Raw genomic sequence first — 27,119 nt, forward strand, 5'->3', positions numbered from 1 at the left:
CTTTACCCAGCATAACAAAAACAGGAAGAAAAGCAGCACTTCCCTGCTCCCCAGCTGATCCACATGGATCCAGTGTGGCATGTATATGGAAGGGTGAATTAACCCCCCCCCTCTGCCCAATATGTCAAGATGAGGATGAAAGTCTCCCCTCTGGGCTTCTGTCCATGTTCAGTGTATCTCTCTGTATGTGTGTGTGTTAATATTTTGTGTGTGGTTTTATAGTGATGTGGTGTGTTTTAAGTGTGTGAATGTGTTTTAATTTTTCCACTTCTATAGCAGCTGTTTGAGGGAGGAGAGTGTTGTTGTTTTTTTTGTAAGATTGTGCTGCTTGAGTAAAAGGCTTTTAAAAAAAACAAGAAAAAAACACCTCCCACTCTCCAGATTCTGATTAGCTCCTTCCCTTATTTAAAATAGACTCTTAGTGGTGCTAAGCTTCAGACACTGCAGGTGTTCTTTCAAGTGTGTTGTGTATGACAGCTTTCCCAAACCTGGGTCTCCAGCTGTTTTTTCAGACTACAGTTCCCATCATTCCTGACCATGTGTCGTGCTAGCTAGGGATGGTGGTAGTTGTAGTCCAAAAAGCTGGAGACCCAAGTTTGAGAAACACTGGTGTATGAGAACTCCTCCCAGTGTGTGTGTGTGTGTGTGTGTGTGTGTGTGTGTGTTAAAAACATACAGTGGTGCCCCGCAAGATGAATGCCTCGCAAGACGAAAAACTCGCTAGATGAAAGAGTTTTCCGTTTTTTGAGTCGTTACGCAAGACGAATTTCCCTATGGGTTTGCTTCGCAAGACGAAACGTCTTGTGAGTTCTTGCGAGTTTGTTTCCTTTTTCTTAAAGCCACTAAGCCGCTAATAGCCGTGCTTCGCAAGACGAAGAGACTCGCGGAACGGATTAATTTCGTCTTGCGAGGCACCACTGTACTGAAATTAGTAAGTTGAAACGTTGAATTTATTGTATTTGTTTCATATATTTCTTTCCTGCCCTTTACCATAAGGTCCCAAAGCAGGTTGCATACAATAAAGTATGCAATCATAAAATAAAACAGTGTAAACCGTAAAGCAAGAAAACTGTAAAATATTTTAAAAAACAGTTCATTATATAAACAATTAAAAAAATTCACATTTAGAAACAACACAAACGTTAAAAAACAATTCCAAATATAAGAACAGTTTTGTTTTTTTAAAAAAGGTCCAGGACAGATTCGGACTACAGTGATACCTCGGGTTACATACTGTCAGAGCTGCCTGAGGTCCCAGCTCACAAAGGACCAACGCCAGTTCCTTGTTATATACAAAAATCTTTATTGAAGTTCAGTTTCGATTTCAAAGCTGCGGCGCGCAGCTCTACGTCTCAAACTCTAGACTGCTGAAGCTCCGTCTGAATCTCCTCCCCCCAGACACCAGTTTAAGACTCTAGCCTTGCTCCACCTCTTCCTTTGCTCTTTCCTCCTCTGGGTCCGCCTGTCCGCTGGGGTCTTGCCCTTTCTAGACTCTTCTGACGCTGAGTCCCCTGAGTCTTCCCCCTGCCTCCGGCGGGCTTTAGGACCTGGTTCCCAATCCGGGTTTTCTGCTGTCCCGCGCGCCTGTACATTCGAACTTGGCGCGCGCGCCCAGCCGGCAACCTTTCTCCTGACCGTTACACTGCTCCTGTCACTGCTTCCCCCTTTGGGGAGGCTAGCTGGACCTGACTTCCCCTCCATTCCCTCACTCTCCGATAGAGGCGTGGTCAGCCCTGACTCATCTTCTCTCCCTGCTGGAGGAGACGCTGGCCCTGATACATGGGACTCTTCCCCCCCACTACGCTCTGGTGGGGGAGCTGGTCCTGATCTCCCGCTGCTGCTTTGGGAGTCCCCGCTGGCCCCTTGCTTCTGGTGCGTCCCCCCTGGGACCCCCCTTGCCCTGGCCATTGGCGCCCCCCTCTGGGAATCTTCTGAATCGCTGGAGAAGCTCATGGAATCTCTCGGGCCACTGTCATACTCCCCTACGCTGCCCTCAGATTCTTCCCCTTCGCTCTCCGTTTCCTCTCTCCCCTGTGCCTCTGCTCCTGAGCCCCTGACACATACGCTCCTGAGCCCCTGACACATACGCTTCAGGTTACAGACTCCACTAACCCAGAAATATTACCTCGGGTTAAGAACTTTGCTTCAGGATGAGAACAGAAATCGTGCAGCAGAGGCGCAGCCGCAGCAGGAGGCCCCATTAGCTGAAGTGCTTCAGGTTAAGAACAAACCTCCAGAATGAATTACGTTCTTAACCTGAGGTACCACTGTATTGTCTTGAGATAATTTCCTGTACCATCCAAATTTTTCTGTCTGGTCCAAGGAGACCATGTCCTCCCCGCACTCATCTCGTCACCCCAAAGAGGACCCAGAGCTACAGAACAAAAGCACCCATCAGTCTGTGAAGTTTCCAAATTCTACAGTTATTGCATTAAGGAGAATCAAATTCCTGTCCTATGAAAGGGTCCAGTGACGACAACAATAAAAGGATCCCCTGTAAATGTCAAGTGAAGGAATATGGTTAGGTTATTTGAACGTCAAAAGCAAGGAAATACAAGGCAGAACATTAGGATGAATATCATGGAACACCACAACCAAAGGAAGCACAAAACTGAGTGTTTCCTGCCTTCTGTGGTCAGTTTGGTACCTTTCATTTTTCACTGGAACATGAGACAGTAAAAGGATAGGGATCTCTTTTGGCAGGACATATGAATCACTTCCTATGAAGTATCTTGACATGGTTTTACAAGGCAATTCCAAGTATAAAAAGAATTCATAATAAATTCAGATACCAACTGGTTGTTCTTGTTTTTTTAAAAAAACAACTACATCTTCATTGGATGTGTTTAGGATTTTACCTAACCCACACATGGCAGTTTAATATTAGAGAGAACAAGTGGGACTTATAACAAAGCATTGCCTGACAAGCCAGCTGTGCCCTTTTATGGCATACTCCATTTCACCCACTTCTGTTTTTCTCTCAACACACATTCCGCATTCTGCAGCCAGAAATCATTTTCAGTGTTCACTGGAGTGTTTCCTTGTTTTTAAATTGTACTTGTGCAAACCTTGGAGCTTCTATTGTCAATCTTTTCCTCGTGCGCAGATTGGCACTGGGTGAATGAGTTTTGTGGTTATTTAACCATTATCATTCAACAAAACGAAAACACTTTGGTGAATACCACCGACAAAGCCTGTTAGAGCTGTGCTTGTTTCACCTAAACCCGTTCTGCCTCTCCTGGGTGCAGGATGTGTTTTTTATTCTGCTGTTAGATATCTCAAAACACTGTATACCAAGGTAGTAACGGAGCTAATCTTTAGTGAAATGTTGCTGCAAAAACAGAATATTTTGAGAACTTTGGAGTTCTGTACACATGGCAGTGTTGTAGTTGTGACCGATCTTCTGCATAGGGGGCTACAAAATCCAGTGTTTCCTGTTTGATTCACTTACTCTACAAGCTAATACTCATCAGAGGTGGATTTTGGGCAGTGGGCGCAGCCAAAGCTTCGTGAAGGAGGCGTGAGGGTGCTCTAACAGGGTCCTAGAGTCCTCCTGTCTCCTTCCCAAAGCTGGCTTTTGCAAGGGCTTTTGCAAGGACGCCGGAGAGGGCTCTAAGACCATGCCAGAGCCTCACACCTCCATCAAAGAAGGGCATAAAATGGCCTCATACTGGGCAGCATATTACAGCAACCCTGTGAGGTAACTCACTATTATTCTAATTTTAGGTGGGTAGTTGAAAGAGTGTGACTTGCCAATGCTCCATTCAGTTATTACTTGGCCCAAAGGAAAAGCTATGGGACAGGCCTTGATCTCAGGAAATCCCTTGCCTGCTTCTTCCTTGTTCTGCCCACCACCGAAACGGAAGATTCTGCTTTCAAATAAATGTGGCATTTGTTGGTATGTGCGGTCCCACATCAATCTATCTATCAAAAGGCATATACCACTGGATTGTAACAAAACCTCTAAGCAGTTTACAAGAGCTGTTAAAATTAAATAGGAATATGTAGCAGCAGTGGGAAACCTACAGCCCATAGGGAAAATTAGGCCTGCCAGGTCTCCCCATTCGGCCCACAACACCATTTCAGCCAAAACACAATGGTGCTCACAGGCTTTGCCTTGGTGACCCCTGGTTTAAATGGAAGACAACATGACACTCTCAAAGTAGAGGCATGTGAATCTGTTGATTGCGGCGTCTCTCAGTTTCTCATTCTTCTAATCTTAAACTCAGCTCTCCAGATTTCCACATCAGTCTCCAGATTATTATTATTTTAAGTTCTCGTTTTAGTGCAAATTTATCTTAATGTACACATTTTTCCAAAGATTTCCCTTAACACATTTTTTCGGAAAGCAGTTTTCCTTAGTGTTGCTATGGTCTTGTGGGTGCCAGGCCACTATAAATTCCTGGATCTAGTAAGTGTTAGAATTTAAACAAGGCTTGGGGTGTTAAACTGGGTGCCAGACACCCTAGTCCCAGTAAATGTTAAAAGCTAATCAAGCCAGGCTAGATTCCTGTGTTCAGGAAATCACCTAGGTGATGGGCCATTAAGAGAACAAAGGAAAGGTGCAGTTACAGATAGGTAGCCGTGTTGGTCTGCCATGGTCAAAACAAAATAAAAAAATTCCTTCCAGTAGCACCTTAAAGACCAACTGAGTTAGTTCTAGGTATGAGCTTTCGTGTGCATGCACACTTCTTCAGATACACTGAAACAGAAGTCACCGGACCTTTCTATATAGTGAGAAGGTGGGGAGGGGTATTACTCAGAAGGGTGGTGGGAATGGGTGATTGGCAGATAGCTGCGATGAGCCTGTTGACGACTCTTAACGACTGCAATAGGTCTAACAGGAAAAAGCAAGGGGTGAGAAGGTGAAAAATGGCTTTGTCATGTATAATGAGATAAGAATCCAATGTCTTTATTCAAACCAGGTCTCTCCATAGTTTTAAGTTTGGTGATAAGTTGCAATTCAGCAGCTTCTCTTTCCAGTCTATTTCTGAAATTCCTTTGTAATAGAACAGCTACTTTGAGATCTTGTATAGAATGTCCTGGGAGATTGAAGTGTTCTCCTACTGGTTTTTCTGTCTTGTGGTTCCTGATGTCGGATTTATGTCCATTTATTCTTTGGCGTAAGGTCTGGCCTGTTTGTCCAATATAGAGAGCTGAAGGACACTGTTGGCATTTTATGGCATACACAATGTTAGACGATGAGCAATTAAATAGTCCCGAGATGGTATGTGTGATGTTGTTGGGGCCAGTAATGGTGTTGTCCGGGTGTATGTGGCAGCAAAGTTGGCATCTGGGTTTATTGCAGGCTCTGGTGCCAGTGTCCGTGTTAAGTCTGGTTATAGTATTATTGTGGGTTAGGAGTTGTTTAAGATTGGGGGGCTGTCTGGAGGCAATGAAAGGTCTTCCTCCCAGAGCTTGAGAAAGAGAACTGTCATTGTCCAGGAGAGGTTGTAGATCTCTGATGATGCGTTGTACTGTTTTAACTTGGGAGCTGTATGTGATGACTAGAGGTGTTCTGTTATTTTCTTTTTTGGGTCTGTCTTGCAGGAAAGGTGATGAGCCATTAAGAAAGCAAGTGAAAGGAGGCTCTGTGTTAGACAGCAAACGGGTGGGGCCCATACCACCAACTTGCAGATACTGAGAAAAGCCAGTTTAGAGCTGAAAGTATGTGTAATGTGAACTAGAAGTAAAGCTGCAGGTTGGAAAGCCAGAGAGGCACAGTGTGATGTTTGTTGTCTATTTGAATCCAAGGCTCTGTCTATGGGAGAAACAAGACTCTCTTGGAGTGTTAATGCTGTGAACCCCTGCATTGTAGGCTTGGGTTATATTTATGTTTAATTAAAACATATATCACAAAGATATCACTACTATGCCTCATTCCCCAAAGGAAACACAAACCATAGGTGAATGTCTGGAACACCTAGAATCTCACATCACTCAGAGACTGGGGTGGCGTGCAATACTATAATGTATTTTGTAAGCGATTATCACTAATATGTGCATTCTTATGCACACTTTACTTAATGTGCATTTTTACAGACATTGCTTGGCTGGAGACATGGACAGCAAAATTCAGAGAAGTGTGGATTTAGTAAGGCAGATTGTTGTTCATTTCAGATATTGTTTCGGAAAGTGTGAATTAGGCAGGCTCATCTTAAAAAGCAGAGACATCACCTTGCCAACAAAGGTCTGTATAGTTAAAGCTATGGTTTTCCCAGTAGTGATGTATGGAAGTGAGAGCTGGACCATAAAGAAGGCTGATCGCCGAAGAATGGATGCTTTTGAATTATGGTGCTGGAGGAGACTCTTGAGAGTCCCATGGACTGCAAGAAGATTAAACCTATCCATTCTTAAGGAAATCAGCCCTGAGTGCTCACTGGAAGGACAGATCCTGAAGCTGAGGCTGCAATACTTTGGCCACCTCATGAGAAGAGAAGACTCCCTGGAAAAGACCCTGATGTTGGGAAAGCTTGAGGGCACAAGGAGAAGGGGGCGATAGAGGACGAGATGGTTGGACAGTGTTCTCGAAGCTACCAGCATGAGTTTGACCAAACTGCGGGAGGCAGTGGAAGACAGGCGTTCTCTGGTCCATGGGGTCACGAAGAGGCGGACACGACTAAATGACAACAACATTTTATATGTGATCTGAAGCAGATTTGTGCCCAATTCTAGGCCTGCCATATGTCTGGATTTTCGTGGACATTACTGGGATTTCAAAGATGAAATTGACGGGGGGGGGGGGGGGGAGAGATTTCCGAAAGGCTGCACTTAGTCCTGGATTTTAGGCAAGTCAATAGGAAAATCGCCTTTTTTTGGTTTTTGGTCCTGGTTTTTAATTTTTGAAATATGGCAACCCTACCCGATCCGAAGCAGATAATAATCAAGAGGCAATAGGGGCTGGATAAGAAGGCAGGAAAGACTTGGAGGAAGAGCACAGAGAAGACTGTGATGCAGCAACAGATGGCATTTGCACTCAGTGGCATCACTGTTCCAGCAGACATTGGGTAAATGTGCAACGTGTTAATTGTACATATCAATGCATTTTATCTTTTGTAGCGTTTTCTATTTTAAAAGATTGAAAGGAAGTCAACAGGAAGGGCTGCGTTTTCCTTTATTCTTAATTAGCATGAAAACAGAATCCCAGAGGGGGCGGTACTGCTGTCGCTTCTTAATTTCCCTGGTCTCCCAGAGCATCAGTTGTACTACTTGAAAGAGGCAGAACAGGCTAGCTGTTAATAATGGGGCAGTAAAGATACTCCGTTTGCCCTAGGATTAATCTTTTTGATAAAGAAATGGAGAAAGGGAAGATCTAATTCAGGTGGAAAGCAGAGCTGCCTTCTCCCTACGGAGAGTGTCCTTCTACCAGTGCAGGTAGTCAGATGAAGTGCAGATGGTAAGTAGAAAAAGCCACTTATTGCTCCAGCAGTTATGAGCTCCTGCCTATATATTTCTAGGAAATATTGAGGAAACTGAAGAGACAGTACAGGTTCTGCCGGAAACAGCTGCTTTGGCATGTTTGAGCAAGGTGTAAATAGTTTTCTTAGAAACTTAAAACATTTTAATCTTGGCGTGGGTTTCTTTAAAAAAAAAAAAGGAAAAGGTTGTGCAAGGTCTATTTTCACCAGGAAACAAGAACATTATCAATGCAAAATAAACCCAGTAGGGCCCAGCCTTCTTCTGCGTAGTTATGCGTAGGATTGTGCTGTCTTGTCTTGCAGAAAAGAAACAGAAAAATAATAATAATGCATCTGATTAAGTAGACTAACGTGAAAGCTATGTCATAAGCTTGTTCATCTTTATAGTGCCACAAGAATCTTCACACTACTGGATTTGCACACAAGCTAAGTAAGCTATAGTTTAAGGTCTCAGATTATGAGGGGCCTTTAAATAGAAAAAAAAAAATATTACAAGAAAAATATTGAAAGAGTTTTAAATTCAATGACATGTGCAGAACACACAACCAGTACATGGTGTATTTCTTCTCCAATTTGCTAAGTTATGTGTGTAATTGCTTGTTTATTCCAGTAATGTTAAAAGTTTTCACATATGCCAAGTAAGAAGTCATAAGATATTTTTCATTTAAAGGGATTTTGTATGCAAATGGACATGTTTTAGTTAGGTTTTTAATTGTCAGTTGCATCTTTGCCCGGGTACCAGTATACAGGCAAATATAAAAGTTTATTATTTCTATTTTCATTGTCCTTTCTGTTAGAATAATTCAAATTTTTGAAGCCTGATAAATGTGACAGTTTAGGACTTTTCTCTGCAATCATGCGGTGGGAAATTATAGTTTTCATTCAGCTCAAATCTTGTTTGTGTCTAATCTTTATTCATGGGCAATCACATAATTTATCCATGAATTTATTGGCTGAACTGATCTTAAACCATAGCTGTTCCTTAGAGCAACTAAAGCCATTCCTAAGAGCAGTCTAGGGCCTTCTTTCAGGGCTTTTAAAAAAGATTTTTTTTGTTCATATGTCTGTTTTTAACCTTCCATTTCTTTCTGTAGTTCTATCTATGTGATAAGTCAGAAAACTGTGTCATGCTGAACCCACTTTAGAGCAGGGGTGACCACAGACCACACCCAGCTTGCTAACCTACAGGAAGTGGTCCATTAGCCCTGCAGCTTTGCTTTCCAATCTGATCAGGAGCTAAAGTGCTCTGTCAACTCTTTAGAGTTTGCAATCAGCTGTTGCTTCTGTTCCTTCCAATAGTGTCATTTGTATATTTTAGAGTGGCGAAGGTGATTACAGACTCACTTAGCTTAGACTTTACTAAGTGGTCTGCAGATGATAGGATGATACCTAAAGGCTGCTGGGATAAAGAAGCAAATAACGACTGACCCCCCAGTTTTTATAAAATCCATCAGTTACTCACACCTGTCTCCAGGAGAAACATATCAGTTTGTATAACAGCAAATCCTGATCTGAGGCAGTGTACTTAGAAAAAATGCCCATAGATTCCAGTTTTGGTGGCATTTTGTAGGGGACTTCATTTTGCAATAGATCTCCAAATTTACAGTGTGGTTTTTTCCCCTTTAATACAAACTAAACCCATATTTATTCTCTATAGTTGTCTGAATTTGTGTTATTCAGATTTGATTTTTGTAATGTCAAATTAACACAAGATTCAGCTTTTATTTTTCAAATCCCTGGTGGTGGTGGCGTGTGTTTTTCTACATCCATGTTACTGCTGTGTTGTGCACACACCAGTTCTGTTAATTTTAAAAAGGACCAGTAACTGAGTTGTCATCTTTGCCAGAAGCATGCCGTTCTTCAGGAAGTGCTCAGAGTCAGATATTGCAACCTCTTTTAATGTACTGAAGTTGATGCGAGTTGATATTTTTGCAAATCCACAGAAAAAGAGCAGCTGGACTGAAACTGACCTCAATATCATCAATAGAAAAGAAGAAGAAAAAGATCTAAAACTCTGATCCTGTGCGTACTTTCTTGAGAGAATAATCCTTCAACAGAGAAGTTTGTAAAATAAATCACAGCAAGAAATCACAGCTAGAAATAGAAGGTTAAGATAAGATTCCAGGACAAACACAGCTCTCAATTCTAAACACGCAGAAGCAGATGATCCTACTTATTACTTGAAAGTAAATCCCATCGTGACTGAATCCAAATTAAGCATGCAGAGGATTGTAGTCATCGCCTGATTCTTTGCAGACAGTAATGCTGGCAGAAAAAGCCAAGTTAGGCCACAGGCTTTAAGATGATGCTTTCTCCCTCTAAGGCAAAGGTTAAGGGCTAGGACAGGCAGGCTCAAGACACCAGGAATTCCTTATGTTCAGTATTGTTATAAAGTGGACTTTACACTGCATTGAGGGCTTGCAGTCCCAGGCAGCGCACTACCAGCTACCCACAATCTTGCCCTTTGCCTCAGTCAGTGATTGGTCTTGGTCTGGTGCTTATTAAGGTTCTGGGACATGTCCTCAATTCGGAGGGCAGGCCAGCCATTCCAGAAACAATATAGGTTTACGTGCTGCTTCCAGCACTGCAGGCAGGGGCGCTTTAATTTCTGCTGTCTAGCCTGCCTTTGTGGGAGAGCTGGCTCTGCATATATTTTTGTCTCCAGGAACACCCGGCAGTCTGGCTAGCAGAACTGCTGTTTTGCAAGTTGGGGCCTGCTGTTGCCAAGATTTAAGTGCCCGATAGGAAACGGGAAATGTACATTCAGTGGAGGAGGTCTTGGCTTCCTCTATATTAAGCTTTCAAGCGGAGTAATCAGTAGTTGCATCCCACTGACCTCCTCCAGTCATTCACCCTCCATCTGAGCATATGAAAGGTGGAGCAGGACCTCTGAAGTGGGGATCCTGGCTCTGCATCCAAGAACTCCCAACCCTGCAAAGTCAGGGTTCAAGATTGTTCAGGGAAGCTATGCCCATACAGCCAGACTTCCTGCCTCAGACCTGCTTTATCCCCAGGGTTGTGTGGCTGGCAGGGACATTTATGCAGTCCCCTCACTTGCCTTCCCCTTGCATCTCTTAGAAGCACAACCCCAGCCCTTGCAGCCTCGTGAAACCTGGGCCCTGTAGCTGAAGCCTCATCTATATGCATGCAACAGGTATGAGGTGTACTATTTTGGACTGCAGCTGAGGTGTGCCATTTTGAATGCTCCACAGCAGGGGTAGGCAACCAAAGGCCCAGGGGCCAAATGCAGCCCAAACGCCTTCTCAATCCGGCCCGCGGATGGTCCAGGAATCAGCGTGTTTTTACATGAGTGGAATGTGTCTGAAATATACTCTGAGTCAAGAGTGGATTTCATGCTCTTTATTCAGCTCATAGTGGTGAGGAGGAATGAATGTCCCCTCAAAGTACCTGCTTTATATACATTATTTACACAATGGGCTGCACATGATTGGCTAATTCCGGAATTCTCCTGTAGGCCAATCAGGTTGTGGATTCACTTCCATCTGGAGCCGGATTGGGTGGCTCCTGCAGACCAATCATACTGCTGCATTGTTCTAGGACCATTCAGACTGCTGCATTTTGGATCCTATTGTTCTAGGACCAATCAGACTGCTGCATTTTGTATCCTATTCAACTCAGTACATAACAGTGTCCTTTTATTTAAAATGCATCTCTGGGTTATTTGTGGGGCCTGCCTGGTATTTTTACATGAGCAGAATGTGTGCTTTTATTTAAAATGTGTGCTTTTATTTAGAATGCATCTCTGGGTTATTTGTGGGGCATAGGAATTTATTCATTATTATTTTTCAAAATATAGTCCAGCCCACCACATGGTCTGAGGGACGGTGGACCAGCCCACAGCTGAAAAAGGTTGCTGACCCCTGCTCCACAGTGTGTTGTTCTTGTGGTTGGTTGTGGGTTTTTTTTAAAAGACCTCCCTGCAAACAGAAAATAGCACAACAGCGAGAAAGATTCTGATCCCCACCTATTTGCCTGTTGTGCTGCTTTTCTACTTTTGGGGAGTTTTGTGACATAAGTAAGCATTCAAAAGGGGGATTGCCACCTGCAGTCTGTGGCGTATGTGAATCAGGTCTGGTGACCACAGCTATCTTTTGTCTTGAATCTAAGCAGATGCTCTGTGCAACCAAAATAAGGTGCATAACAAATGAACTTTCTTTGAAAAATAATAGTATAAAGTGAGAAATATTGGGCACGTTAACCACCTTTTAAAACCACTTCAGCCTGGTTAGTGCTGTAATTTGCCTAGCAACAAGTTGCCCTCTGCTGCCCCCTAGTGGATGACAAAAATCAAGACATGTGCTGTCAAAACATGTTGGTAGGTTTTTCTTTGAAAGAGGAGGGCTCAGCTAGGGTGCAAATTCCATTTACGAATTAGCATTCATAGAATTGTCGGGGATGGGGGAATCCTTAGCATAAGCTGTTGCATCTTTCTGCCATAATGAGAAAAATGATGGAACTTCTTATTCATCTCTACCTGTCATATTACTAGTGGCTGTTCCTACAACAAATGCTTGCTTCTCTTTTGACCAGGCAAGAGCTTGACAGATGTTGGGAGAAACTAATTGCATGGTGCTGAGACAATGTTCTTCAGTGCCCTTCAGCCTTTGACATTGATAGGTGGAAAGCTACTAATTGCAAATCTTACTCCTTATCAACGGGAACAGCAGGTTGCTGCAGAATTCATGAAAATTGCTTTGAACCGTGAAGGAGTAATTTCTTTAACTCCTTCAGACCAAGAGTAGGTTAAATGTAAAGAAGCTGGATGTATATACTGTAGGCCAAAACTATAATGTGAATAAGGGCTGTCTTCTTCAGTGACGCTGAGCCTTTAAAAGCTTTTTGTGATAGGCAGAAATTCAATAGGGTGAGGATTCTCTCTCCCCACCTCCTAGCAGACGCCTAATAATGAAAATGCAAACAGGATGAAAATGTCACCTGTTGAACTTCTGCCTTGTTTTCCTTTAATTCTGCTGGTAAAATCATAAGAGCACTGTTATAAAAGGGGGGGGGGGAGAAGAAACTGGATAACTGAATATGGAACACATTTCAGATGTGGATATAATAATAATAATAATAATAATAATAATAATAATAATAAATTTTATTTATACCCCGCCCTCCCCAGCCAAGACTAGGCTCAGGGCGGCTAACACCAGGTATAAAAACAATTGATTGAAATACAACTTAAAAACAAGATTAAAATACAACATTTAAATGCAGCCTCATTTCAGTAGGAACTCAAATTCTTCTTCTTTTTCTTCTTCTTCTTATTATTAATTGCCCTTCACCTGAAGATCATAGGGTGGTTTACAATATAAAAACACAAAAATACGTACCATAATAACAAACAAAAAGAATAGTTCCCTCCCCCTCTGGTTTAAAAGGTCGTAGATGGTTTAATTAGCCAAAGGCCTAGGAGAAGAGGACTGTTTCTGCCTGATGCCTAAAGATATGGAAGGAAGGTGCCAGGGGAGCCACCCTGGGGAGAGCATTCCATAAGCAGGGAGTCACCACAGAAAAGTCCCATTCTTATGTTGTCACCCTGTGGACCTCTTGTGGGGGAGACACATGTAGAAGGACCTCAGATGGTGAGGTTTCATATAGGAAGAGGCGGTCCTTGAGGTATTGCAGCCCTGAGCCATTTAAGGATGCGGGTGGCGCTGTGGCTAAAACCTCAGTGCCTAGGACTTGTCGATCGTACGGTCGGCAGTTCGAATCCCCGCGGCGGGGTGAGCTCCCGTCGTTCGGTCCCAGCTCCTGCCCACCTAGCAGTTTGAAAGCACTCTTAAGTGCAAGTAGATAAATAGGTACCGCTTTATAGCGGGAAGGTAAACGGCGTTTCCGTGTGCTGCGCTGGTGCTGGCTCGCCAGCTGCAGCTTCGTCACGTTGGCCACGTGACCCGGAAGTGTCTTCGGACGGCACCGGCTCACGGCCTCTAGAGCGAGATGAGCACGCAACCCTAGAGTCGGACACGACTGGCCCGTACAGGCAGGGGTACCTTGACCTTTACCTTTACTAGGTCAAAAGCGGCACATTGAATTGGGCCTGGAAACCAATTGGCAGCCAGTGCAGTTGGGCCAAGATCGGTGTTATATGCTCAAACTGTCTTGCCCCGGTTAGCAACCTGGCCACTGAATTCTGCACCACATGAAGTTTCCAAACTGTCTTCAGAGGCAGATTTCAGTCTTTAGAGGTTAGATTAGCATGTTGCAATGATATGACCTAGAGGGGACCAGAGCAGAGACGACAGAAGCTGATGGAAGATACTCCATGCCTCTAAGGCTGCCTGAACCTCAAGCAACAACAAAGGATCCAGAAATACAAAGGGGTTTACAGCTTGGGGGTACTTCTGAATGACTTTAGCCTCCCTCCACACCAGGGAATAAGGAGTGTGTGAAGATCTACATCATGAATAAGAGGGCAATGAAGGTTTACATTGGGATCTGCTGCCCCTGTGGATCCTGCTGCCTGAGGTCATCGCCTCATCTTGCCTAATGGATGAGCTGGCCCTGATTGTGAAATATGCATGCTTTTGGTAGTGCCTTCTTTTCTGACATAGGATCAAGAACATAAAACCCACTTAAATTCACAGTCTAGTGGAAAATATGTAGAAAATCATGGGTTTAGCCTCCAGCAACTTGAGGGAGGGCTGGGAAAGATCCCTCACAGGAACCCTGGAGAGATACAGTGCACCAGCAGCTGGAAAAATCAGTGGCCTGGCTCAGTATATGGCAGTCTCTTATGTCCACATAGCTCAGAAACTAAAGTAAGTCTCATGTTTTATTTTATGAACGCATCATCAACTTGCATTCAATTAATATTCCATGAACTTTGTGCATTTGGGGTTGAGGTAGATGATGTAGGCATTGATCCAGGCAATAAATAGAAATTTAGAGACTGGTCTTGCTAAGGAAATGCAAAATTGCTGGTGGAAGATGTGAGGAGGTTTTCTTTGGGGTTTTTGGTTTTATTTCCTCCCTCTAGTTTCAAAATTAATAATCTCAGAGTTAGTTTTCCTTCTTCTTTTTCTGCTAGGGCATTTCAGTAAGATGCGGCGGAACAAAAAGAAGCAGTGTGAGCTAACACAGCAAAGAAAGGTACGTCTAAATTTTCAGATCAGTGTAAACTATTGCAATCAGCGAACTATTAAAACCACGGTTTTAAAGATCGGGTTTAAACGGTTTTAAACTAGGATTAAACATCAAGGTCCATGAAAAATCTGCATTTTGAAGATGTCGTCATGCTTAGATGGATGCGGTACTGTAGCTTGAGAAGTCATAATCTTCAAATTTAGAATCTACTCTTGGGAGAGGGAGAACATGAAAAGGTAAGATATGGGATGTATGAAGTTGAATAAGTGATGTATTCCAACTCTTGGGTTTTATAAATTTGCTATGGTATAGAACTGTTTTCTAACCTCTTGTCATGACATTGCTTTCACTCAGTTTAATTTAGCATGATGAACACTCATACACTACTGGTTGTTGTTGCTGTTGTTTTAATTTAATTCTGCTATTCTCAACACTTTCTAGTAGAAGAGAAAAAGATGTGCTATTTGGGGAAGTTAGTATACCCACCTCCTAGTTTCAGATTACATGCTATTCATCAGGGTAGTAGAGAGTATTGCCAGACACCTCTCCATTTCTCACACTGACTATTGTTAATGAACCAGGGATGGGAAGAAGAGAATGCAGGATCTCTGGGTGATTTGCTGGAGATGGGCAAGCCAAACAGGATGAACGTTCATTGTCGTATAACCTCCCCGCAAACCAATCGGAACAAATGCTCAATAAATATCAGTTTAAAAGATTCAGTTGTTCAGTGGAAACAGAAAGTATGGACATTGACCCTTTCTGAAAAATTAAATAAGGAAGTCAAGTGATGAGCTTCGTGGTTCAGAGATATTTTTCATTTAAAATCCTCTTAAAAGTTCATCTCATTTTAGGGCAAATTTCTCCTCATAAACACATTTTTAATATACAGTTTTGGCTAATGTACACATTTTTGCAAGCTGTCCCCCCCCCCCATATCTTCATTTTTAGGCAAACTTCCCCTAATATATGCCATTTTGTAAACAACGTTTGGTTGGAGAATGGCACTGCAAAATTCGGATAGGTGCAAATTTCAAAGGATTAGTTCCTTCAGAAAGTATGGACTGGAAAAAGTCAGCTTCAAATGCATCCTGAATAAAATTTCTCCATCCCTAGTGCTGAGTTAGGTTTTGAACACTGGTCTTCTAGATTCTACTCCAGCAATGTAACCAATGACACCACAGTGGCTCAAAACTCCAGTGCATTTAGATTATAATCCTGTTCATGTAAATAATAATAATAATAATAATAATAATAATAATAATAATATATTATTTATACCCCGCCCATCTGGCTGGGTTTTCCCATCAGACTAAACAGCTGGAAAGATATTGTTATAATACTGTTATAAATGTATCGCTTGTTTATTTCCAGGGCAAGAACTACACTTGGCTATTATGAATGAGTCCATGACTGAAACTCAAGCAAACAAATCAGATTTAATACAAACACTAGTAGTTGTAAAAGGAGGCCTTTATTTGGCTAACTTCATATTCATAACTGCATTGAATATATTAATAATCAAGACTGTGAGACAGAACTCTAAAATGGTGAAGGAAGTGAGATACTTACTCCTATGCCATCATCTTCTCTGTTGCTCTTTATTCTGTTGCTCTGGCATGGTGTCCAACACGATACAAACATTTAAAGTGCAACAATTCTGGATCTGGATCACCTTTGGAGTACAAACAGCAGTTTCAGAAGCAGTGCTGGTAACGCTGGCTTTGATGGCAATTAACACTTGCTTAGCAGTTTGCTGGCCTTTGAGATACCTGGCCTTTGTACACTTGGTGAAACGCAAAGCTATAGCTTGTGTCTGGGTCGGAACAATCCTCAAATCTGCATGCTTGATCATTGTGGAACGTACAGAAGGAGATCCGAGGGACATATATGAAGCAGAGCTCTCCTGCCCAACTATCCTGGGTAGTAATTTTGCCAAAATAACCGGAAGTATTCTCATTTTGCTTCTTGCAGCTGTCATGGTAACTGCTTATTTTCTCCTGTGGAGAGAAGGGAAGCTCAGCGGTTATTTTAACTGTTCAAATAAGAAGGCCAGAAAAACAGTCATTATTCATGGTGTACAAATGAGCTTCCATATTCTTCCACCCTTAATCTTGACAGCCATCGGAAAAGGATCAGAACATCTTCTGATAAAATTTGGAGCTTTTGTTGTTTTCTTATTTGCACAGAGCTTCAGCCCTGTGGTTTATGGGCTGCGGAACAAAGAACTTCTGGACAAGATATGCATCAGACGAGGAAGAAATCAATACGGTAACTACTTGGTAAAGTACAACAATTACCCAACCCAACTTCAGATGGTAAAAGGTTCAGCAAATGGGTGGACAAACCGTTTCTCAGTGTAGTGCAGAAGCACTTTCAAGTCAGCATTAGCCTTCATTAAACCATATCACACATCAAGGAATAATTCAACTCACACAACTGCATAGACCAACCTATTATTTTTAAAACCAGATTTTCAGCCCCAAAGCTAGAAGCCTTGAGTGCTATATTTTTGCTTTAAAGCTTAAAGGGTAACTCGTGGAAAAGACACAGCACAAGAAGTAAAGGAAACCATGGAAAAGAGAGACGGCAAGGCACTGCCAGACAGGCTACTAGAAATGGTACACTCTGGAATCTCTAGTACAGTCATACCTTGGAAGTCGAATGGAATCCGTTCCGGAAGTCCATTTGACTTCCCAAATGTTTGGAAACCAAAGCGTGGCTTCTTGACTGGAAGCCACAGAAGCCCCATCGGACGCCCGGCTTCCAAAAGAACGTTCAAAAACCATAACACACACTGAAGTTTGTGGAAGGAGAGGATGCAGGTAGAAGACACTTCCTTATCATAATCCCAATAGTTGCCCACCAGGGTAGTATTAATGATGCTTTGTATCTCTTTACCTTTGCAGCCTGTAACCCCACCTGAGCACTAACAGGTTTGAAAACCAGCATGTTCATGAAAATTTCAGCAGTTCAGCCAATGGCATAGGAACAAATTTCAAAAACATCAAGTCAGGTTTCTTGCAGCTAGGGAGCTTCCAAAGGATGCAGCCAGCACATACTATAGCTTCCGCCACCTTTTGACAGATTTTCTACATATGCTCTGTGCATTTATTTGATATTTCATATATATTTATTAACCATGATAAACTATGAGAGTTATTCAGAGGCTTGCTTTGGTGCTAGTATGATTCAGATGTGTGAAACATTCTTAAAAATGTTTTAGGGCCTGGTTAAAAATGGAATGCAGCTAGTTTTGCCCCAGCCTGATGATCACTGACTTACTTGTGATAATGCAGAAATAAGTTTTTTCACTGGTAGCACTGGTGTTGTGAAATGCACTTAATGCTGAAATGCAACAGGTCCCTTCTTTGCTGGCATTCTGCTCGCTTTTGAAGACTCGCCTGTTTGCACAGGCAGTCCCTGATTTCTTCACCTCAGTCTCCTGTATTAATTGCAGCAATGTTTTAATCAGATTGTTCTATTGTGTGTTTTAATTAGAGATGTTTATATTTTGATAGGACTGTTTCACTGTGTATTTTAATCATGGGTTTTGATACCATAAAGTTTGTGCAACTGGTTTTTACATTTTGCGAGATCATTTTGCATTCTGCAAGAGGGTTTCTCCTTCAAGGGCCAAAAACATCAGAAGCCCACTCCACAGTAACTCAGAGCAGTCTTTCAGTGTGGCTGCCCCTCAATTACTTTCCAGAAACAATTTAAGACCTGTTTTTTCAACAAGCTTTTCCAGCTACACGAAAAAATGTCTGTCTTAGATAATTTTGTACTGTTTCAAAGTCTATATTTAGTAGTTTTAAAAATACTTTTTGTTGTTTTTGTTGTATATTTGTAAATTGCCTTGAGACATATGAGAAAGGAAATAAATAAAATAACAATAATGGTAACAATGATAATATAGTCTGTTTCTTATTTAGCCCACAGCCAAACAACCTAATGGTGCTCTCCTGAGGTTAAACTGCTACTTTGACCTCCTTGAAAAAGGGAGTGTATATAAATGTTGTTCTTAAAAAAAAAAAATCTAGTGGGGCCATTATTTTTCCAGCTTGGGACAATTGATTCTGACACAGTTACCCAGGTATCATTGCCTCTATGTGACGCCATTTCCCTCGCATAAAAATGTGACAATGCGAAGTCTGTTGTTAGGCTAGCACAGGCTTCCTCAACCTCAGCCCTCCAGATGTTTTGAGACTACAATTCCCAGCATCCCTGACCACTGGTCCTGCTAGCTAGAGATCATGGGAGTTGTAGGCCAAAAACATCTGGACGGCCGAGGCTGAGGAAGCCTGGGCTAGCAGACCTCCATTCTTGATAAACTTCATGACCTTATATCAAAGAAACCCATGACCTCATATCAAAGAAACTGTGCTTTTTACATGGTTGAAACATTCCAAGTCAATAAACTTGGAGCAATAATTTTTAAAAACTCTGCACATTCCTCTTGCGATGGGTGCTCGGTCCACGAACCATACCATTTCATGCGATTTCAATAATACAGTGGTACCTCGGGTTAAGAACTTAATTCATTCTGGAGGTCTGTTCTTAACCTGAAACTGTTCTTAACCTGAAGCACCACTTTAGCTAGTGGGGCCTCCAGCTGCTGTCACACCACCCCTATGCGATTTCTGTTCTCATCCTGAAGCAAAGTTCTTAACCAGAGGTACTATTTCTGGGTTAGCAGAGTCTGTAACCTGAAGTGTCTGTAACGTGAGGTACTGTTGGGATACTGCCAGGGAGATAAAGCTCATCATGGCCCCCACGTCGCTTCCGGACGATCCATCGATCTCCCATAGATACAGTATCAGCAATTAGCGGCACGAGCTCCAGAAAATAGCTTGCCACATTCCAGAGCTGATGCACGCTCTATCAGCAGAATTCGCACAGCGAAAGATGCACGCAGGAGAGCATTATTTAGAAGTTTATTCAGCGTTGGTCAGAACAAAGGAAAAAACATGACTGCCTGCTTGCGTGTTCAGGCACAGAGAGAGAGAGAGAGACAACAGCTCTATCAAAACAGAAACATCCTGTGAACAGGAAATACGCAGACTCTGTGACTCACAAAGCCTGCTCCCTTTTAAGGTGGAACGGAAATATCCTAACAGGTACCACTGTATGCGTAAAAGCAAAGTTTGGCTAGGAACATGTCACGTTTCTTATGTAAATGTGAATGTATAAAGCAGCCCCATATGGGGTCAGACTGTCCACCTACTTTGCTCTTGTCTACAGTGACTGGCAGCTGCTTTCCAGGGGTTCTGCAGTGTGGTGGGCCAGTGCTTGGCACGGGGCAGGATGGGGGAGCATTGAGGGCTGGGCTGCATAGGTGCACTAGTGAGGCCAATCCACCGCTGCTGCTTGCCCTTGCCACTAAAGTTAAAGGTAAAGGGACCCCTGACCATTAGGTCCAGTCGTGACTGACTCTGGGGCTGCGGCACTCATCTCGCTTTATTGGCCAAGGGAGCCGGCATACAGTTTCCGGGTCATGTGGCCAGCATGACTAAGCGCTTCTGGCGAACCAGAGCAGCGCACGGAAACGCCATTTACTTTCCCACTGGAGCAGTACCTATTTATCTACTTGCACTTTGATGTGCTTTTGAACTGCTAGATTGGCAGGAGCAGGGACCGAGCAACGGGAGCACACCCCGTCACAGGGATTCGAACCACCGACCTTCTGATCGGCCCTTGCCACTACTCTACCCCAAACCACCACCCAAGTAGGCTGCAGTTATACCAGGGGCAGGACAGCAACTCCTCACTGCACTGGCTGCTCCTGGGTTTCGGACAGGAGTCTTTCTCCGTACCTGGAGATACCAGGAAATGAAACTTTTGACTTCCTGTATGCAAAGCTTGCTCTCTACCACTGAATAATAGCATAACTTCCAATGTTCCTAGATGAAAACAGGGACATTTCTCACTCCCTCACAACTGAGCCTCCTCGACCCCCAACATTTTTGCCTCTCCTGTGCAGGGCCTTTCTGTAATTATGGCTCAGGAAAAAAGCAACAGTCTGCCCTGAGTGACACCAGCCATTATGTTTAATGTGTCACTTTGAGGGGGGGGAGGGGAATCGCTTATGTGTTCATTTCCTAGGCCTCAGCCTCCGACACTAGGATGACTCAGCAGAGCTTTGCAGGGCTTCTGGTATCTATGAGGCGCCACCTCAGAGAATTATGTTAGCTGTGATTGCAACTGGAGCAGAGAAGAAAGAAAGAGATAGCATGGGAACAGGTGGAAATTAGATTGACGAGGGAAAGTAATGAAGGCCGGCGCAGATTAGAGTGAAATTATGCTTTACATCTGACACGTTTGTCAGGGAGCAACAGCAGCTGTAATAAACATGAAGCGTTTAGCCATTGTTCTGATAGCGGTTTAGAAATAAAAGCAGGATGCATAAACCAGAGAGACGGAACTGTTGTCTGGAAAAGTTTATTATGACTCTCTGCAAAAAGGAAGCAAAGTAAAGCCACTCCTTGATTGTAGTAAGGAAGGACAAGGTTATGAAAACTTGATCCTAGAATTACATCCAAGAGATGTCATGATATTCAGACACAGCAGCGTTTTCCAGTTTTCCTGCACTCGGGATTATTTCTACATCAGGTAGTGTGCTGAAGAACCCCTTGCAACTGACAAGGCATTTGATAAATTTCACAACTTGTTTTATGCACATTGCAGACCCTCCAAGTGCCCCTATTTTCCCAGGACGTCTCTGATTTAGAGAAGTCTTCTCGGTTTCTGATTTGATCCCGCAATGTCCCACTTTTCCTTAGGATGTCCTATTTTCATTGGAGGGTATGGAGTTATCTGACCCCTGAGCTGTCTGAAGGGAATCCTGTATAAAGAAGTTTTGTTAATGTTTTATTATGTTTTTAGATATGTTGGAAGCTGCCTAGAGTGGCTGGGGAAACCCAGTAAGATGTGTGGGGTATAAATAGTAAAATTATCATTATGGAACAGAACGTCTCTATTTTCATAAGATAAATGTTGGAGGGTATGACATTGGACCAAAATGTGATACGTGCTTTAAGAAAATAAGATGCACCTTGTAGCATAATAATAATGAATAAAATAAATAAATCCCAGAAGATCTTAGTGACCAGGTCATCTTCTCCGAACAAGCTTTTCATTTTAGAATTTCACTGACAAACCCACAAAAGAACAAGGTCAAAAGAATAGTGACAGCATTATCCTCCATACCTGTGCATTAAGTATATATCCTCTGCTAAGATCCACACACCTTTTATGTAATTACACATGACTCGTGAAGTGTAGTATCTACCTTACTTGCTCGGCCTCATTTAGTGGCTACTGCAGCTTTTAATGAGTGAATGTAGGTAAACGGTTAATATAGAATTTGTTGCAACACATACAAAAACCATCCTCTACTCCTCCAAATTGCCCAATTTAAAATAAAGAAAAAAGAAACACAAAACAATTGAGTAAAAAAATGAGATATATATTACAGAAAGAGTCTCTCTGTTGCTTGCTCTCCCTTTCTCTGCCTCTCTCTGTCACAGACCAAATAAACAATAAGCTCCTCACAGGAGGAAACACTCCAGAGTTGCTTCTCTGGCCTTCAGGGTAACGCCTGCTGAACAGCAGTCTGAAGAGTGATAAGGCAGAGTGACCCCACCTGCAGCAGATCAGTCTTCACAAGAGGAGAAGGCACTGATGAGAACCAGCTGACTCTGGCCTTCTTAAACAGAGCTCTCAGCAGCAGTCAGATGCTGGAAATGTCTGTTGTTCTTGCCCCCACTTTGCTACTTCCTGCTGGACCCGTGACTCTACGTCATCTGGACTGGACCCTTAGTTCTGTGACCATCCGGATTCCCTGACCTCTGGGCTGTCAGACTTCACATATGGATTCTGCTCTCAGGCAAAGGTTCCTCAGAGACTCCTAGCTCCTGATTCTCAGCAACAGAACTTGGGCGGGCTACGACAAATGGCTCTGAACACCCTCGGAACCAATATATGGTTCTGATATAAGCTAACTGTGTTGTTTTGTTTTATACAGTGGTACCTCGGGTTACATACGCTTCAGGTTACAGACTCCGCTAACCCAGAAATAGTACCTCTGGTTAAGAACTTTGCTTCAGGATGAGAACAGAAATTGTGCTCCGGCGGTGCGGCAGCAGCTGGAGGCCCCATTAGCTAAAGTGGTGCTTCAGGTTAAGAACAGTTTCAGGTTAAGAATGGACCTCTGGAACGAATTAAGTACTTAAACCAAGGTACCACTGTGCTGGCCTTCTGATTCCAAACAAAATTATATTTCAGAAAGGCAGAACCCTTCAGAACACAAGCCTACAAATTTAGGAGCTGCTTCTTTTCTTCCCGGTCACCAAGATCCACCAACTGGTTGCAACCAGTTTATGGTGAACATAACATTTGCTCTGAGACTTCTTAAAGAGGCAACAAACTATTCCCATGGCTGGGCTGCCACACAGAGCTGCTTTCAAAGCATCCAAGTCTCCTCCCATATCTGCTACAGCAGCTGTAGGCCTCCTAGCAAGTGAGGGAGGAAGATCTCTACTACTAGGGCTGATTTTTGGGCAGCCCCATCAGTTCCAGTACATGGCTTTTCAGCTCAGAGGCACATGGGAGGGAAGCCCTTTGCCACAGCTATGCTTTTGAATTAGGACTGGCTGGGTGGCGCTGAGAGATGATTGGCCAGAGACCAGGAGATTGACAGAATGCTTCGGTAAGTTCAAGGACGTATAAAATAGGTGTGAGGCAGCAAAGAGTGTGTGCCTTTGAGATTCTGATCATCAAGAAATGCCTGTCATTCTGAAAATCGCATATATACTGTAGTGCAAAAAGAGTTCACTTCTCAGTAAAATCCTGTTGCAAATTTTTGTGGTTTCAGGGCTAGCACCATGTTTGAGCAGTGCAGGGATCCTGGAAACTGGCCAAAAATCCTTGAGGCTGAAAAATATTTGCTGTGCAGGTTTTCTTTCTGTAATACAGGCTGCTGACGCACAACAACAGCTGACACATTTCACTAGTGAAACCCACCTGGCAAACTCAAATAGTAAGGAAGCCAAGCAGAAGTTTTAAAAGTGCAAATTCAAATTATAATAGCCCTAAGCATAAAACAAGCGACGCGGGTGGCACTGTGGGTTAAACCACAGAGCCTAAGACTTTCTGATCAGAAGGTCGGTGGTTCAAATCCCCGCGACGAGGTGAGCTCCCATTGCTCGGTCCCTGCTCCTGCCAACCTAGCAGTTCGAAAGCACGTCAAAGTGCAAGTAGATAAATAGGTACCACTCTGGCGGGAAGGTAAACGGCGTTCCCGTGCGCTGCTCTGGTTCACCAGAAGCGGCTTAGTCATGCTGGTCACATGACCCGGAAGCTGTACGCTGGCTCCCTCGGCCAATAAAGTGAGATGAGCGCCGCAACCCCAGAGTCGGTCAAGACTGGACCTAATAGTCAGGGGTCCCTTTACCTTTACCTTTAACCATAAAACAGTACGGTATCCCTGTACAAATGGGGTTGGCCAGGGCGGTGGGAAAGGAATAAGAGAATTGGGTGGTTGCACATGCACAGAGAACAGTGCCCAGAGGAACCTCTAGAGAGAAGGTTTGTGGGTGTCGTATCTGGGAAACATGGTAGGTTTGCCTGAAGCAATTTGTTGCCATCCTATTGACTAGACTGAGCAATTCTGAACAGGTTAGTGTTGATATCATTATGAGAATCCTCCTAATATGGAGCTTTTAAATAAAGGAGGACAAGCACAGGGAAATTTTAATTAAAGGGTACGAAAGCTGAATAGGTGTGGTACAACCAAACACCCGCAAGCTGGTGTGACATCAGTGCTTTGTTGTGTACAAACAGGGATAGAGCAGCTCAAATACCTCAAATGGCCCGGACAACCAGCCTCCCTCCTATTCACTCATCTTCCTATTTCTCTCTTTCTTCTAATCATTTTCTCTCTCCCTGCCTTGCCCACATTCTTCCCTTAGAAGAGCTAAATGGTCATTTGTAAACATGGTGGGTTAGAGATAAAGGGTGAGTTGGGCATTAGGTGGACCCACTAATACATTAATAGGATGCCTTTTCTGACTTCTCTTTGTATTTCAAAAACTAATGAAATACAATTCAAAGCAAAACAATGCATTATACACCTGCAAACTCTTCCATGTTAGGATGTACCTACTCTGAAGGCTGACCCCGTTCCCTAGGTTTCTTCTCTTTCTTAATTTTATACTCCACCTTTCCTTCCAAAGGAACCCAGGCTAGCAAAAAACAAACAATAAATCTATGAAATAGCTGTACTGAAAAAGGCTTGTTGGAAGAGGAAGGTCGTTAGCAGGTGCCAAAGGAAAACAGAGATGGGGGTTTGTCTAATATTTAAGAGAAGGGGGTTCCAAAGGGTTAGATGCTGAAATATACTCGAAGTCCTGTAGTGATTTCATGCTCTTTATTGCAGCTTGTAAAACAGTGATTGAATTGCCCCCCAAAACTCAGGTTATTATATACATTATTTACACAATGAGTCCCGTCTGATTGGCTGATTCTGCTTCCCTCCTGGAGCCTGATTGGTCTTTTCCTGCAGGCCAATCAGTTGTGACATTCTAGGATCCTACTTGCCTATTGTTCTAGGATCTAAGCTTAGTACATAACAGATGCCATGACAATAAAGGCCCAATTCCTATATGGTGTAGAACCGACCTCCTGAGAAGATGTTATCTGCAGGAGGCCCTCACCCAGTGGCGTTGCGTGGGGGGTGCAGGGGGGGCCGGCCGCACCGGGCGCAACATCTAGGGGTTAGGGTTAGGGGGCGCAAATCCATGGGTTAGGGGGCGCAAATTACTTGCCTTGCCCCGGGTGCTGACAACCCACGCTACGCCACTGCCCTCACCTGCAGGGCGCACTGATGGACTGGCTATAGAAGAGGTGAGACAGTCTTTCTGGTGAGATGGTCTTTTGGCCGTCTAGATCTACCTTTCCCTCATGCATTAAAAGGGGGGGGGGACTTTTTTCAGCCTGAAGGGCACCTTCCCTTGTGGAGAACCTTCTGGTGACCACGTGCCTGTGGTGGGAGGGGCCACTGCTAGAAGGACAGATACACACCCTACAATGAAAGCACACACTTGCACACCAAAAGTTTCCTCTCTTAGTACTACAATTCCCAGCATCCCTGACAAACTGTACATCCCAGGATGCTTTGAGGCAAGTAATGTGCTTTGAATGGATGTGCTTTGGTCCTGTGCTATGGAACACTCTTCCAGCAGGGATTTGGTAGGCATTGTATTGAACCAGAAGCTCTGCAAACACCATCTTGGTAGTCAAAATAACCCCACCATTAATTGATAGTTGTAGCTTTGAGCTCATATATGTTTATCTTATATCAAAGCAAATGAATATAATTGGCTTGCTTTGATGTCATCCTTATCTGTGGGCTTGGGGTGCTGGGCTCTAAGCCCAGAAAGGGGAATTATCTGTAAGATTTGGATATTTGCCACCACACGCAGGAGGGAGGAGAGAACCCAGAACGATGGTGTGCAAGCCCTTATATAGACTTTTGAAATTGCCCACCCTGTAGCCCACCCCACAAGACATCATACATACATCACAAAAGGAGGCAGTCTACAGCAGAAATCCTGTCTGCCAGGATACCTCATAATGGTCACTGATTGCTTTGCCTGGGCAGCTTGGCCATTCTTTTATGATGGTAAATACTTCAGTTCCTGAATCCAGGTCACAGGCTCACCCTATTCATACACACAAATACTCTCTTTAAGACAGGATTTGTAAGCAAAAAGACAATGGGAAGGCTTTCCCCATGCCCCCCTTACTGCGGAGGAATATTTGGGGTTACTGGGAGAGTCAGAATGGCTTCAGGATTGCTCTCCTGTACTATTTCAGACACGTTTATATAGTTATGTATTTGTTTGCCTTGTACATTTATGAACATTTATTTTATATTTGAGACCTTAGAATTCTTAGAACACTGTGGAATGGAGCATGAGAGGCGGGGGGGGGGGAGCGCTGAATTTTAGCATCACACAGGGTGGCACTGAGTTTTGAGAGCCCAAAGTCCGCCACTGCTGTGGCAACACAGTGGTGGGATGCCTTATCAGCTGGTACCATTAGGCAGTTTCAAAGCCCCTGTACTTCTGGGATCTCAAGCATAAGGCCCTCAGGCTTCCATGGCCCCTGGACACAGCCCACAGCAATCCACACTGTTCTATAATTTTGAGGGCCAAGGAGGCATGAGGGGTAAGCTGGCATACTTACTCATATGTAAATCCACAGCTGAAATGGCCCCAGCTTGTCATTCACACTACTTCACGTGCCAAAGCAATCTTGCAACAAGTCCTCGTGTTTCCCCTATGCTCCCAGAGTGTGTTTTCCATGCGTGAGGTTTATCTGAGGAAGTGAAACACTTGCAGTGAGCGGTGTGTGTTATGTAGCCAGCGGATGCTCCTAAAATGAACAACATTCATAAAATGAAGGCGGAATTGGGGGGGAAATTATGGGCGAGATTCTGGAGCGACTATTTCTTAAGAATCTGGCCCTCCAGCTCATCTGGGCTTTTTACATGCTTGCTGTAGAAACTGCAAGTCCCCTATTTGA

The 27,119-nt window shown here is 43.5% G+C and overlaps 1 protein-coding gene and 1 long non-coding RNA gene across 3 annotated transcripts; one reads left to right on the forward strand and one right to left on the reverse strand.

The window, feature by feature from the left end:
• Nucleotides 1-6,621: 6,621 nt before the first annotated feature.
• LOC309341790 (putative G-protein coupled receptor 148) lies at nucleotides 6,622-17,259 on the forward strand. 2 transcript variants are annotated; one of them, XR_014156556.1, is made up of 3 exons: nucleotides 6,622-7,396; nucleotides 14,476-14,541; nucleotides 15,912-16,021. XR_014156556.1 is itself a non-coding variant. In XM_081861635.1 (3 exons), the coding sequence occupies exons 1-3, from the start codon at nucleotides 10,560-10,562 to the stop codon at nucleotides 16,892-16,894; spliced, it is 1,062 nt and encodes a 353-aa protein (XP_081717761.1). In that variant the 5' UTR covers nucleotides 6,622-10,559; the 3' UTR covers nucleotides 16,895-17,259. The 2 variants fall into 2 exon arrangements, 1 of the variants encoding a protein (XP_081717761.1); XM_081861635.1 differs by having other exon boundaries at nucleotides 6,622-10,572; nucleotides 15,912-17,259.
• On the reverse strand, nucleotides 15,987-26,992 carry LOC309341841. Its single transcript, XR_014156584.1, has 2 exons — nucleotides 26,781-26,992; nucleotides 15,987-16,531 (listed from the first exon to the last, which is right to left on the reverse strand). It is a non-coding gene; the product is annotated as an uncharacterized lncRNA (long non-coding RNA).
• Between the last annotated feature and the right edge of the window lie 127 nt (nucleotides 26,993-27,119).

Source organism: Podarcis erhardii (genome assembly GCF_964252035.2).
Source record: "Podarcis erhardii genome assembly, chromosome: 5".
NCBI lineage: Eukaryota > Metazoa > Chordata > Lepidosauria > Squamata > Lacertidae > Podarcis > Podarcis erhardii.

Coding starts and splice junctions, on each gene's coding strand:
- LOC309341790 (XM_081861635.1), top strand. Junction 14,542..15,911: donor AACACAGCAAAGAAAGGTAC/GTCTAAATTTTC, acceptor TTCCAGGGCAAG/AACTACACTTGGCTATTATG.